Raw genomic sequence first — 15,108 nt, 5'->3', positions numbered from 1 at the left:
GTGTATAGAATAACATGCACTGAAGCCTTGATTGTGACTTGTAGTGTAATACAATAAAACAAAACCTGTCCTTTGAGGCATTGTGGTAAAACGGTTAAGTTTTAGATCATTTAATACAAAAGGACGGATGATTCCGTGACACCGCTGGGCTATCAGCGCAGCATCTATCAGAACACTGTTGCTACCACTGCAGATGAACTACAGCAGAGTCAGCTCTTTGGCAGCAGCCTCCTCCCCCTCCACACTTATCATGGACCCATCTCACATTGTTCCGTCGCTACACTGAGCATCATCGGTAGGATTTATACGCGACCTGACGAAATTCCGCGATTTCCATTTTTGGCGTGGACAGCGCTGCGTGCTTCGCTCCAGAGGAGAGGATAAAACTCCTGCTTTTCAGAGAAGCGCAAGACAAAGACATGTATCACTGGCTGCTCTACGTGTTTCTGGGTGTCTGGTAAGTGTGTGTTGATGCAAATGAGCAGCAATGTCTCGATCGAGTTAACACCGACAAACGAATTGAGATAATGGCTGCAGATGTCGCCGCCTCTGCGCTCTGTCCTCGACATAATCCGCTGCGTTTTTCTTGTGGTGGTTTTATAGCAGGATGCTATTTGAGCTGTGGTGTTGGAGGAGACCACAGCGCAAATAATCCTTATTTGTCAGCAAAACAGTTTGGCTTTCATTTCAGCGTTTTTCTCAGTCGCGTCTAATAGATTTTTATTTGACCTCCATACAGGTTTATTACTGAGAAGGTAATAAGGCTTTATCTGTCTTGTTACATCAGTAGAATATCCTGGGGCTCTTCGTGAACACATAGCTGATTATTTAGTTCTTGGACTGACGCAAAAGACTTCTAATACTCAGGACTTCTGTCACCAAGGTGTAAATTATGTCATGACTCTCTGAATCAACTTCAGCTTTATTAACACAACCCTGGCACCAGTTCTCTGAAACAGTCACTTTAAGGACTTTGTAAGGTAAAAACAAATATTTGAGAGAGACTCATCAGTTGATGTGCAGCAGACCCAGGTTCAAGGAGCCGCATCCATCTACTGTGACTAGTTGGGGTTTGGTAGGAAGGAGAAAAGAAGAAACGAGAGCATAGAGAGACAGAAGATTAAAATTAATGCAGACGCCAAAAGAGGGGAGTGGAGAACTGAATAACTGCTCAATGCATCATTGGAAGTCCTCCAGCATCCTAAAGCCTTTAGCTACAAAAATGAGGCTTGGTCCATAAGTATAGTTAAAAGTATTATTAAAAGGAAGGTTTTAAGCCTTCTCTTAAAAGTAGAGAGGGCGTGTCCGGTAAATCCTAGCTCGGAGCTTATTCCACAGGAGCCTGATAGCTGAAGGCTCTGCCTCACATTCTACTTTTGGAAACTCACCAAACCAAAAATAAGCCTGAAGTCTAAGAACAAAATGCTTTACTGTTAGCACGCAATACTAACAGGTCTTTAAGACGTGATATGGCCTGATTATTCAGGACTTTGTATATGAGAAGAATCATTTTACAAACAATTCTGGATTTAACACAGAGTAATAAAAAAGGATATCTATCCCACTCTCACTCGTTTTGGATCAGCTGAAGTCTTCTCAGGGAACTTTTTTTTAACCTGTCCTGTCCAGCAGTTGTAGCAAGCAGATTAATGGTCTAAATGCTTTGTTGTGCCAAACATATTTCCCAACAGGGCCAACGTAGACTCTCTGTAGGCTCCTCTTGGTAATGTTTTGGTTGTGTTATTATCCATATTATTGTCTGTGTGGATATTATGCTGGAGCAGGCAGTGGGTCTAGAACAGATTGGCAAAAGATAAGAGAAAAAAGTGGAGAGAGGAAAGAGAGAAAAGAATGGTGATGGGGGAAAATCCAGGAGGAAGCAAACAGACAATCTGGATCTGTAACAAAGCACTCACAAGCAATACACGACACCTGAAAGACAAAACAGGAAGGTACACAAGCAAATATATATTTTCACTGTGTGTGTGTTGGTGTGTGGGTGCATGTGTGTTTGTGAGTGATAAAGAGAGTGGATGTGAGCGTGTGTTATAAAGCCTATTTGAAAGAAAAAGGTCAGAAATTGCAACAATGGGAACTTTCAGGGAACTTTTAGAAAAGCCTGCTAATAAAAGTCTTTTAAAAGGAGCAGTCTGTAAGAAACCATAGTCGGGATTCTGTGAATTCCAGCCTAGAATTAACAAATGCATGGTCATGTTTCCCAGCAGCCTGAATGAGATAGGTCCAACTTTAGCAATATTTTAGCAGAGATGACAGACGTCCTGGATATTTGTTTATTCTGGATATTTGTGGCTGTTGCTCAGGTATTAGAACAGGTCACCTACTAATCGGAAGGTTGGTGGATCAATCCCTGTTTGCTCCAGTCTGCATGCCAAATATCCTTGGACAAGATACAAACCCCAAGTTGCTCTTTGATGCATCCATTGGAGTGTGAATCATTGAAGACTCTAGTGGACCCAGGCTCACCCAAACTGGGAGCACTGAAGATTGAAAAGCAACAGAGAAAATAACGAAACAAACAAAAAATATGTGTAACAGTTCTGTGGAAGCTCAGGAATTGTGCTTTACTCTAAAATTGTAATAGTGTTTCTATAACGTTACTCTAACCTGTGAGAGATTTTGCTCAATAAACAACTGCGTTGCACCCCTGTCCTTTTATCTGCTTAATATTGCTAAAAGAGAAGCGTTCTGTCTCTGAGTGATACTGAAAAGCTAGTTCATGCAGTTATTATTTCTAGGCTACTTTAAAAGCCTTCAGTAAATCCAAATCACTGCAGAAAGAGTACTTCAGAGAGACCACTGAATGATCTGGGTGCAGCTTTCATGTGGTGTGGCCACTGGAGTGAAGTGTGGGTAACCAGGAGGTAACAGTGGAGGACCCCGACCACTGAATACCCAGTTTTTTTTTCTCTACTATGTTATATTGAGCCTCCCACTCAAACAGCTTACAGTTATGATTATGATGTTCTTATTGTCTTCAATCAGTGATGAATAGTAAGATGTTCTGGCTTTGCGGAGGGCTTTCTTATAAAGCAGCAAAACTATTTCTCCAGGCTAACTGATGATCCTCTAAATTTGTGACACGCCATTTCCTCTCCAGCTCACGAGTCATCAGCTTCAGGCTACGTACTAAGTTCCTACACTTGGCCTTCCACTAAGTCTGCACAAACAACTCTCAACAACTTTTGTACTTATTTTATTCTGAGTGCTCAGTATGCAATTAACTATTAAAGTGATCTAAAATTAATTACAGTCCCCATACCGTTTGCTGGGGATTTATTCATGGATTTATTACTTCCAGGCTGGACGACTGTAACTCATTATTATCAGGAAGTCCTAAAAACTCCCTGAAAAGCCTTCAGCTAATCCAAAATGCTGCAGCAAGAGTCCTGACAGGGACTAGAAAGAGAGCAGATTTCTCCCATACCCCTATAATATATTAAATCCAGAATAAAATTTAAAATCCTGCTCCTCACATACAAGGTACTGAATAATCAGGCCCCATCTTATCTTGAAGACCTGATAGTACAGCCCAATTGAGCATTTTGCTGCCAGACTGCAGACTTACTTGTGCTTCTTAGGGTTAAAAGTAGAATGGGAGGCAGACCCTTCCACAAACAAACCCTGACAGGCACACCTGTGAGGTGAAACCATCTCAGGTGACGACATCATGAAGCTCACTGAGAGGCTGAGGGTTGGCAGCGCTGTCAACAAAGCAAAGGGCGGCTGCTTACAGGAATCTGAAATATAAGACATTTTTATCCATTTTTCTTTGCTGCATCATTCCTTATATCTTGTGTCATATATTTAATGTCCTCAGTGTGTACCTACAATATAGAAAGTGGTAAAAATAAGGAACCAACCAATAAAGGAGAAGGTGTGTCCAAATGTTTTGCTGGTAGTATATGTGTGTGTGTGTGTGTGTGTGTTTGATTTTCACAATGTTTTCTCCTCCACAGTTCAGCTATTGGACCCAGTAAACAGGACGAAGAGGACTATGAAGATGTACCCATAAATAAGACCTGGGTGTTATCACCAAAGGTCTATGAGAGCGATGTAACGCTGATCCTTAATAAACTGCTGCAAGGTTATGACAACAAACTACGGCCTGACATTGGAGGTACATCACTTCAATTTAGCTGACCTAAATTCACAATTATAGTTATCTTAAGGGACTTTTCATTGTATGATAAAGATATTACAACATTAAGTCATGTGACACTGTGTGGCAGGCAGAGCTTGGACCCAAATGCACTTAGAAACAAAGGGAGTAACTAAAGAAGGCAACTTTATTTGCTCTAACACCATACTACAAACAAAAATACAAAAAGACTAACAGAAACAACCAAAAAACTAGAGAACTAGTGACAGAGAACTAGGAGGCTCAGAGGTTATGAGGGGAAATACAGCGTTCACAGGAGACATGGGAACACACGACAAACAGGGCGACATGACAACGAGCAGAAGGAGACTGAGGACTTAAATACACACAGGATAATGAGAGGAGGCAACAGGTGGAAACAGAGCTGGGGTTGATACAGACCAACAGGACAGGGGGAAGAAAACAGGATACAGTGTACACAGGACAAGAGACTGTCAAAATAAAACAGGAAGTACGATAAACAAAGACTAAGACACAGGCAGGACAGTGAGAGCCGGGGGAAAAGACAGACATGACTGACTGAGAAGACAGAAAGGGAACATCAAACACGGAGACAGGAGATAAACAACATGAAGACAAGGCTGACTAAACACAGGACTGAGGAAGAACTCTAAGATTACTAAGAACCGAAGGCCATGAACCTCAGAATCACATAGAATATTCTTAATAAGCAGTAATGTCCAGAAACACTGGATCCAAGACCCAGAACCATGACAATTATAGAGTGATTAAGTCTGCACTGCATGCTTCCACAAGTATTTAGATAAGATAAGATAAGATAAGATAACCTTTATTAGTCCCACACGTGGGAAATTTGTTTTGTCACAGCAGGAAGTGGACAGTGCAAAAGTTATGACGCAAAAATTAGAATACAATAAGAATAAATACAGATAGACTCTTATGAATTCAGATTTAATGATAAATATTTTTTCTTTCTTTTTTAATTAAAAGTTCAGTAAGAGTAACGAGTCACCTCATTACTGTTACATAAGTAAAGTCTGTGAAGAATATAGTTCGCCAAATAGTGTCGCTCAGCATATGAACTTGTGTGCTGTCGTGAGTATCAGCTCCCCTTTGGCTTCTCTCTTCCACTGTCAGGTTGTGCAGAGTTGATCTTCAGGGCAATTTTGGAATAATAGTAGAATAATAGTATTATTGTATTATTCTATACAATATAAAGCGCCTCGAGGCCACTGTTGTTGTGATTTGGTGCTATATAAATAAAATTGAATTGAATCTTTGATCTTCCATCTTATGCAAACACGAGAGTTGCTGTTTAGAGTTAAATTAAGACACATCTTAGAAAAGGTCAAATAATTTTCCATCATTTCTGCAATTCTGACCACGCTTTCAGTAAACATAACTTCACCCCCACCTCCAAATCAGTGATGTGCAGTATATCTCTCTGTTGTGTTTCAGTGAGGCCCACAGTGATTGAAACAGCTGTGTATGTCAACAGCATTGGACCAGTGGACCCTATCAACATGGTAAGCCTGCCTCTCAACATATCTCTAGATTCTTTATCCAGGGTTACTGAATGTCTTTACAAACCTGAACAGTATCTGGACAACTTGTATTCATGCTACAGTTTGAATGCTCTTTCAAAGAAGTCCCCTAACAGTATTTTTCCATGGCTTTCAACTTCAACCCACTGAGGAAGAGTCCTCCTTGTTGAAAACTCTGTTTAAATAAAGTGAAACGTGGTTCACAGTGCCAACAATTTATTAAGGGGAAATCTCAATATTTAAGATTGTAATTGATTTAATTATTTAGCAGTTTTAACACTTATTTAATGAATGTTGATCATTTGATTTCACTCTCTATGGTCAACGTGTCATCAAAGTCATTCAAAGGCATTTGAACAAACGTGTCATTTTTATAACATCTCAGTGAAAAAAGAGAAGTGATAAGAGAACATCTGAGTCAAATATGCAACACATTATAGAGGTGGCAAAAGCAAATTCTTCTAGTAACTGTTTAAAAATTGTTCTGGTTTGTTTGCATGATTCCCAACATCTGTTGCAGGAATACACAATTGACATCTTCTTTGCCCAGACATGGTATGACAGCCGCCTGAAGTTCAATAGCTCAATGAAGCTGCTCATGCTCAACAGTAACATGGTAGGCAAAATATGGATTCCTGACACATTCTTCCGGAATTCCCGAAAATCAAATGCCCACTGGATCACTACTCCCAACCGCCTCCTTAGGTTGTGGAGCAATGGGAGAGTCATGTACACATTAAGGTAGGACAGTTTTGTAGCCAGTTTGCTAACGTCTTTGAAAGTATTTGTCATTTGTGCAGCTTTAGTGTGTACATCTGCTTTTTGTCATGTAGTTCTCTTTTAAGTGAATCCAATTTGTCAACGTCTGATAGTTTTTTATGTATTTACGCTCTTAAATAAAGACAAGACATACGGTGACTTTAATACTATTAGGCAGGGAAAAACAATTCCGACATATATCATTTTTTTTCTGACATAATTCTGTTTCTGTCAGGTTGACTATAAATGCGGAGTGTTACCTTAAGCTGCATAACTTTCCAATGGATGAGCACTCGTGTCCACTGGAGTTTTCAAGCTGTAGGTGGTCAAACATATTCCCCTCTCATTGCTGAGTCTGCCATCTCAACTGCAGTTTCTGTAATTTATCAGAAAATCATACCGACTAAGCCTTTATTCGCCCTCTCCTTGCCCACTGCCCCATCTGCTTGAGGCTGGCTACTTTAAGCTTGTGCCAATCTATCATCTACTTCACCAGGAGAGAGAGGAAGCCACACAGTCCCATGTCTTGGACAGACTTAATGAATTATGCACTTTTTTCTGTGCTGTCACGTTGTCCGTTTCATCCTTCATTTGTCACTTGCATTGTGCTTTGGCTGCTCATCTCTTATTGTCTCAATCTTCTTCGTAGTTTCGCTTCTTCCATGCTAGAAGAAGGACAAACGCATTACAGACATTTGGTGTAAAAACAGCTTTTCATACTTTTTTGTTTATCTTGTTAATGAAGTCTGAGCATGTCAATGCAAATAAAAGTTGATATTTGCTTTTATCTTAATCGGAGCCATTGTATTTCCTAAACATAGGCCTTTCTTAAGCTTTGTTAACATGTAACCCATAACCTTAGAAGTATTAGAACGACATCCTTAAATGTGCATTTTGAATCATTTAAACCTTCGAACATGTAAACATTATAGAAGTCAGATGAATGTATAAAGACTTTTCCTTTTTTTTTAATACACACCTCAGGTGGAGCTTCTTGTCAAAAACACAGTTATGTATGTTTAGGTATGTTTATGTTTGGGCTGTAGATGGTTATCCTAAAAACGAGATCATGTATCGGTGGCAGAGACGAGCAGTAGAGGTGGCGGACCAGCGGTACTGGAGACTCTACCAGTTTGCCTTTGTGGGGTTGAGGAACACGTCTGATGTCGCACACACGCAATCAGGTTAGAGACTGTAACCAAGTTCACTATCATAGTATCAAAGTTGACTTTAATCTTATGCTACAAGCTGTCGTTGTTTTGTGAAAGCAGAGAGTCAACATTGTCACGTGAATTTGCTTTTGCCCTTCATTTATTAAACTTTCAGGGGAATATGTCATCATGACAATCTTTTTTGACCTGAGTCGGAGAATGGGTTACTTCACCATCCAGACCTACATCCCCTGCAGCATGATTGTGGTTTTATCCTGGGTCTCCTTCTGGATTAACAAGGACGCCGTCCCAGCACGAACATCTCTAGGTTTGATCATTTAATTCAGGCACAGATAAAATCAGGCTGTAAATGTTTCTGTAAATTACTGTAATATCCTTTAATCTTTGAAATATTTCTATATAATGAGCTGCAATCAGCTTTTGACTATTCTTACTATAAATTATACAGCACACATTATGGTCTGTGATATCTGAAAGTTGAGGGTTAAGTATTCTCCCTGTGATGGTGTTACTGGTTTAAGGTATGCAGGACTATAAAAGGAAGATTGCATACTCTCTGCCCAATAAATAAACGTAACCTTATTTTTCACAATCAGCCAGTCTTAAATTGAAAGTTGTTTACTGCGTTGCTTTTTCAGTGGAGTAAGTGTTTCATCACTGCTCATACCAGCGTCCCTGTCCAGCACATCCTCATCACTGATAGACCCGGCCATACGAGGTCGTGCTCTGTGTCGTGTCATAGCCAGAGGTCGTTCGGTTACAGCATACACTCTATCCTCTGGGTCTTTTTGATATGATGCCTTCTTCTGTGCTCACTGCGTCTATGGGGATGGTGTTCGCCCACCCAATGTATATTCCAGTGGACGATGAGAGTCAAAACTTAAAAACTGATCTATAGATCGCCTTGAGGCGACTGCTGTTGTGATTTGGAGCTATATAAATAAAATTGAATTGAATTGAATTAACAGGTGAAGATGGCAGAAGTACACATATGCTGTACTTAAGTAGAAGTACTAGTGTAAAAATATACTCCAGTAAAAGTACTATTTTGTATTTTTACTGGACTCTTTCACATCCTGCTGGTCTGAGCAGGGAGACAAGGAGGCCGTTTATGTGGAAAGACTGATCAATGGTTATGGCAATTTGTATATTAAGGATCATGAAACTGACCTCATGGCCCGTGTTAGTCACGTGTTAGTCACATGTTAGTCACTGGTGCCAGTTTGGTAATTATGCAGATTTACTTTTTTAAGGCTGGGAAGACCTGCGGTCATTGAATGCATGATGGAACCACTGAAAATGCTGCTTCATGTTGAACAGAATCAGCTTTCTGTCTTGTATGCTTCCACTCTTGCTATGCTAATTCTTTAGAAACTTTGGAAGCATTGTGGTAAACTCAGTTCATATTATTTCACTTCCCCTGTCTCTTATCATGTGTGCCATGTGCTCGTGAGCAGGAGCATTCACAGTGATATAGTAAAAGGACACAATAGTGACTGAACACTCAGCTATTACATATAAATTAGGTGAATAACATATATGTGTTTTTATTTTTCCTTTTCTTTATCCTGTCATAATTTAGATGACTAACGAAAAGTAATTTAACCAAATAAATGAATATTTGTTATGTTTTACTTTGGACAAAGTTAGGAAACAATGTCCAAGTAAAGGCTGATGTTGCATACACATTAAAAATATTACTTGTCTGTTCTGCAACGTAGAAGTTTCCTTTATGTCTTTAAGTCTTACGAGGTGCTGCTGCTTATACTACTGCAATTCTTCCGTTCAAGTCAAGCTAAAAACAAGTCCAACATTGAAACCACCTTGTTTTTATGTGTTCATGAATATTTGTAGGACTGATATTCTACCACTAAATTCGTCTCAATCCTTTTAGGCATCACCACAGTGCTTACCATGACGACTCTCAGTACCATCTCCAGGAAGTCCCTGCCAAAGGTTTCCTACATCACCGCCATGGACCTTTTTGTCTCTGTCTGCTTCATCTTCACCTTTGCTGCTCTGATGGAGTATGGCACTCTGCACTATTTCACCAGCAACAGGCAGACAAAGAAGTCTAAAGCCAGCAACACACAGGTACCAGATTTTATTTGATCCCTTCTTCATTAAAGAGCCACAGCATCAAGTACTAACACGGGGAAATGACTGTGTGTGTTCCCTCTACAGCAGAAAGCATCAAGCATGGTGAATATCCGGCCCGGCCCGTCGCTGTTGCAGATGAATAACATTGTACCCTATCACGGGGAGGATGATTACGCTTATGAGTGTTTAGATGGAAAAGACTGTGCCAGCTTCTTCTGCTGCTTTGACGACTGCCGTTCAGGTGCCTGGCGTGAAAACAGGATGCACGTGCGAGTTTCCAAGATCGATTCTTATTCACGAATATTCTTTCCTACTGCTTTTGGCCTTTTCAATCTGGTTTATTGGATAGGTTATTTATATTTATAAAACTGGCACCTCAAAGGACAACCGGAGTGTATCATATACAAAATTTCCCAGAGACTGAGCTACTTGTATATAGTTAGAAATAGGAGGTAGTCATTTTAACGGCTTACTGTTACCAGCCGTCCGATTCCAGCAAGATGCAAAAGTCAAAATAGGAAAAGAACCCTGAATTTCATTGAAGCTATAGTTGTGGACATTTGGAATTACATCAAATGTTTGCACGGGTTAAACTCGAGAGAACACGGAGGAGTTTTTGGCGTCACTTTTTAATATAGTTTGTTTATTCCTTGCCACTGTGCTATTGACATTGTAAAGTAGGAAGAAGAAGGTGCATTGTAGCTGTAATATATAATGGCAAACTATTAGATTTTTTTAACTCTTTTAGAAAAGCCAGTAGCTCTTATCATATAACTAACCTGATTGTCAGCAGGTCAGCAGCCAATATTTGAAATATCAGCAGTGTGTTTGAGAAATGTCTGGTCCTGTTGGTCATTAGTCGTTAAATAGCTGAAAAACCGGAGCATCAACTGGACCAGCTTCTGCTCAGAATCTAGGAAGGATAAATTTGTAGTATTGGCCAAACGTTGAGTTGTCGAGAAGCGGTGGTTTTTACAGAGGCCTGATTTTATATCATAACATCATAAAGATGATGCACTGCTGAAGGCACAATTCTGAATTTAAAGGAAGAATCAAACTAGACTTGCATTTCCTTTTATACATTTTTGCTGCGTATAAAACACAGCGTGACTTTTGCCACATGACAAAGAGCAAAGTGTACTGAAACGTTTTCAGTAATATTGTCTTAGAATTACAACATTTTCAACAACATTTTAATGGCAGCTTTCAACAATTTAAGATTTTTACTTAAAGCTTGCTTTGTTTCCTATTTTTCCTCAGAGATGACAGAGGCTCATAAATCTTGTAGCTATGTATTTTGCAGTGAGGTAGAAAGCACCATTCACCATATATCACTGTTTAAGTCACGCCAGTGGAAATTTGGACTCCTGTTCTCAAAGTGATGATCTTAATATTTTGGACTTCTGTTGTTCTGCAATACTCAAATCAAAATTAGGGCTATGGCTAAAATCATTCACTACTTGCTGGATATTGGACTGTACAGTAAATTTCTCATTTGCTGTCTGGAGTACGGAGAGAAGTTACCTTTGAAAGTGTTACGAAGTTGTGATATGATCCACAAGCGTGAACTAAGATTTACAAATCAGCGATTTCTGTGGGACTTGTGCAGACTCACAAATGCGGCTCCACATACAGACACAAAGCAATGTGACCACACAGGAGCTGAACGTAATAAGTTGTGGAAAAATAATCAGTATTTATTCAGATTTGGTTTAAACACATTTGTAAAATAGTTTCACGTGCTTCATATTTGTGTCTTGCGCATTAGTGAGTCCACAAAAGTTACACACAAATCACTGCACACATTTGTAAGTCTTAGTTTATGCTTGTGGATCATATTGTACGCATTCGTAACCATTTTAAGACAGATTTCTCTTCATGATGCCATCAAAGTATCCCACAATGCCTCGTGAAAATAGCGTATACCTGATGGCCAGTACCTGAGCATTTCCTACCATCGTGCTCAGCACCAACAGAAACATGTCAGATGGAGAAGAGGAAAGAGAAGGCGGTGCCTTTGCTTGAAGATTCACTGTTAAAGAACTACTTTTGGATTCAGTGTTGCTACTTCAAATAGCCACGTCAAAAAAAGCGCTGCAGTTTTAATTTGCGACAAATAATGTAAATCATGAAGCTCAAACTTTGTTTTTAAAAGGGCTCAGTACTACGCAATTGTGGTGATGTTAGCCAGTGTTAAGATATTGGATTTTATATAAACAATGACTGTGTGTACTAATACATTTAGGATTGGGTAATTTCCTACTGTTTAACAAATGTGCAAACACAAAGTGCTGAAATGAACTCACAGCATTATGAAAAAATACTGAGAATTACATGTAACTGTTGAAGGACGCAGCTTTCATTCCTAAAAATACTCATTCTTAATAAATGTACTAGTTATGGTTTAAGGAGCTCCAAAGACTACGACGACCTGGATGACTGAGAACCTTCACAGATATACTAGTTATGCTAGCGCATACTATGTGTCTGCATAGAACTGGTAAAGCAAAAAGAGATTAAAACAAAGGTCAGATTCAATTCAGTTTTATTCATGAAGCGCCAAATTACAACAACAGTCGCTTTATATTGCTAGGCAGACCATTCTTATTCTTTAAAACGTCAGACTTGGAGATAATATGAATAGATATGCTACAGCAAACTCTCCCATAAGAAAACTACAGATAATAGTTTAGTGCATTTTCAGATACACCAAAGAAACATTAAATGACATTTAGTAGAATACTGTGTATAAATGTTACACTTTAGTTTCTTTGCATAAATTCTGTGCATGTCTTGTTTTGCTGTGGGGGGTGTGTGGGGGGGGGCTGCAAATGTAATCAGGTCTCCATGCACAGTAGTCTTAACCTTGCCCATAGTGTTTCCTTATAGCCATAACACAGTTGTTCTGACAAAGGTGACATGAAGATGATTTACTCGCTCGAAGGTGTCAATAGACATGTCATTCTCAAAGAAGACAAAGAAGTGGTAAACTATGCAAACATTGACAGTGTAGTTATTGTTAAAGTGTGTTCATTTCTAGTTAACCGTCACTGATCGAACCAAATTATGTAAAATAAGGATTACTGCAGTTATTAGTATTAACAAAACAGTAAATAATTAGATAACAGATCATTAGTAATGACGTTCGAGCTCTGAAACCAAAAATCAAGCAGAAGTCTCTGATCTTCTATAGAAGTCAAATATGTCATTTTTGCTGATTCAGGTCAAAATAATTAAAAGCTGAAAGAATGCAGTGCAGAAGTTGATGCAGCCTTATAATCCTGTTACTGTACCAAAAGGAAATGACATACATGGTTTACCAAACTGTGGCCTGACGCTCATCATGACAGTGCTTTTAAATACCACAGATTGCATTTCAATATAGTGCTGATGAGATAAAATGATATTTTGCTTTTGATTACTAATCGTTCATAAAAAAGTGTGCATTTTGTCAAAGCTGTGTCTTTAGTGTTAGCACTGATAGCTTGTCTATGGTGAGACAGGGTCTACAAAATGTGATGGTCTTTCATTCGCCACAGCTTCAACACACCCCTCTTGTAACTTAAGATGATTCCAATGCTTTTTATTTATTAAAACAAATATAACAAATGTTTATTGCTTACAAATACCTGGAATGATTACCTAAATATTTGCTCTAATGATTGAATAATATTTTCCACAGCATTGTTTTGTAAAGTAGCTCATTTTAAAAAAAAGCGCTGTTTTCATTCAGCCCAGAAACCTCAAAGCATGTTGTGTGATCATGAGCATTGTGAGAGGAAGACTGGTATAGAGCTGTATGTTCATTCTACTCAAGCCATATTAACACATCTAGCACACATCTGTGATACAGTGCCATTCTCTGTAATTGTTGCTCATACTGTATTGTGGCTACTATCTCAATACACTGTGACAAAATAAATCAGTGCCTAAAAACGGTTCCAATGGTTTTACATGACTGGATGTTGAAGTGGGAAAACCTCACTAATGTTTATCATGTGAGAAACTGTCAGTCAGTATTAACCATGTTTTTTCAATCAGTATTTCATAGCCTGCCACTGAATTCGTGTATTTATTCCAGTCACACAATTACTTTTAGCCATGCTTCTTGTGATAGTTAACAACTTGTTGTTTATGCAATTGAATATTTTGTTGATGATATTCCTTATATAAAATTGTTTATCTATTTTCTTTTAAACTTGTCCTGTCCGGCAGTTTCAGGAGCACACTTCTGGACTTTGTTGTGTCATACACATTTGCTTTGCCAAGAGGAGCGCTATAGACTCTGGGTTCCTCTTGTTAATCTTATTTTATCTTGTTATTCACATTATTATCTCAAAGTCTTATTATGCCAAAGGTGACGGGTGGTGAGGGCCAGAATAAAAATCAGGATCTATACAAAAATCTTTGCTCCGTTAACCTGACTTCAGCCCAGGAAGCCTTAAGCATTGGTTTTCGTCTTTACCTGTTCTGGCTCAACTGGGTCCTTCTCTGCAGTTCACTGTGGAGGTCGATGCTTCAGGTTCTGGGGTAGATGCAGTGTTGTCCCAGAGAATGATTGATAAAATGCAGCCCTGTGCTTTCTTTTCTCATCGCCTGTTTCCCACAGAACACAGTTATAATGTGGGGGACCAAGACCTAGGCTTCTCCACTTCCTTGTCGGTTGCTCACCTGTAAGAGATCAGCTGATTAGCTCACCCGTTGCTCATCAGGTTATTATTCTGGCCTCTTAAGACTGAAGCAAACAGTCAGTCATCATCAGATCATTGTGTCAGGCCTCAGTCATGTAGGGTTTGCTTGATTTCTGCCAGTCTAGTACTGGAATTAACCTGTTTCTGTGTATACTTCTCAGCATTTTCTGATCCCTGTAAGCTTTAGTGACTGATTGCATGTCTTTGGACAACCTGTAAAATCTTTGTCATCTCTCTGATGATGTCACAGCATCACAGACAAGGATTTTCTTTGTCCACTTAGTCTATAAATAAACAGGTCCATCATTCTGTTGGTTTCTTGACAAGTTCAGGTGGTTGAGACATTAACTAGGGTGGTTCTTAGGTGAGGTGTTTTGGAAATATAAACCCTGGAAGAAGCTCAAGAAATGCTGGAGAGATTATGTGTCATGGTTCACATAATCTCTCCAGCATCTCTCAGTGTCTCACCAGAAGAAGTGGAGAAGATGACTTTGAGGAGGGAGGTCTGGGCATCTCTGCTTAGAATGCTCATCCCGCAACCCTGAGCCAGCTTTGACAAGTCAGACAAAGCAACAGCATCAAACTGACCAGCAATGGCAGCAGTGTCTTGCTGGAAAAGCTTCTCAATTGCATCTCAAAAGGACTGCCACATTAACGGCTCCAGTGAGAGAAATTTAATTCAGTTCAAATAATGCCAAATC

The 15,108-nt window shown here is 39.3% G+C and overlaps 1 protein-coding gene across 2 annotated transcripts; it reads left to right on the top strand.

Moving 5' to 3' along the window:
* Window positions 1–211: 211 nt before the first annotated feature.
* gabrg1 (gamma-aminobutyric acid type A receptor subunit gamma1) lies at window positions 212–14,382 on the top strand. Of its 2 annotated transcripts, none has more exons than XM_080871657.1 (9): window positions 212–457; window positions 3,978–4,138; window positions 5,600–5,667; window positions 6,206–6,426; window positions 6,680–6,762; window positions 7,491–7,628; window positions 7,771–7,923; window positions 9,511–9,710; window positions 9,804–14,382. In XM_080871657.1, the coding sequence occupies exons 1-9, from the start codon at window positions 420–422 to the stop codon at window positions 10,080–10,082; spliced, it is 1,341 nt and encodes a 446-aa protein (XP_080727783.1). In that variant the 5' UTR covers window positions 212–419; the 3' UTR covers window positions 10,083–14,382. The 2 variants fall into 2 exon arrangements, with proteins under 2 accessions (XP_080727783.1, XP_080727782.1); XM_080871656.1 differs by having other exon boundaries at window positions 9,801–14,382.
* The last annotated feature ends 726 nt before the right edge of the window (window positions 14,383–15,108 follow it).

The sequence above is a fragment of the Rhamphochromis sp. 'chilingali' genome (assembly GCF_963969265.1).
Source record: "Rhamphochromis sp. 'chilingali' genome assembly, chromosome: 21".
Classification (NCBI taxonomy): domain Eukaryota; kingdom Metazoa; phylum Chordata; class Actinopteri; order Cichliformes; family Cichlidae; genus Rhamphochromis; species Rhamphochromis sp. 'chilingali'.
The sequence above is the reverse complement of the archived record's forward strand: the minus strand, read 5'-3'. Positions and strand labels throughout refer to the sequence as shown.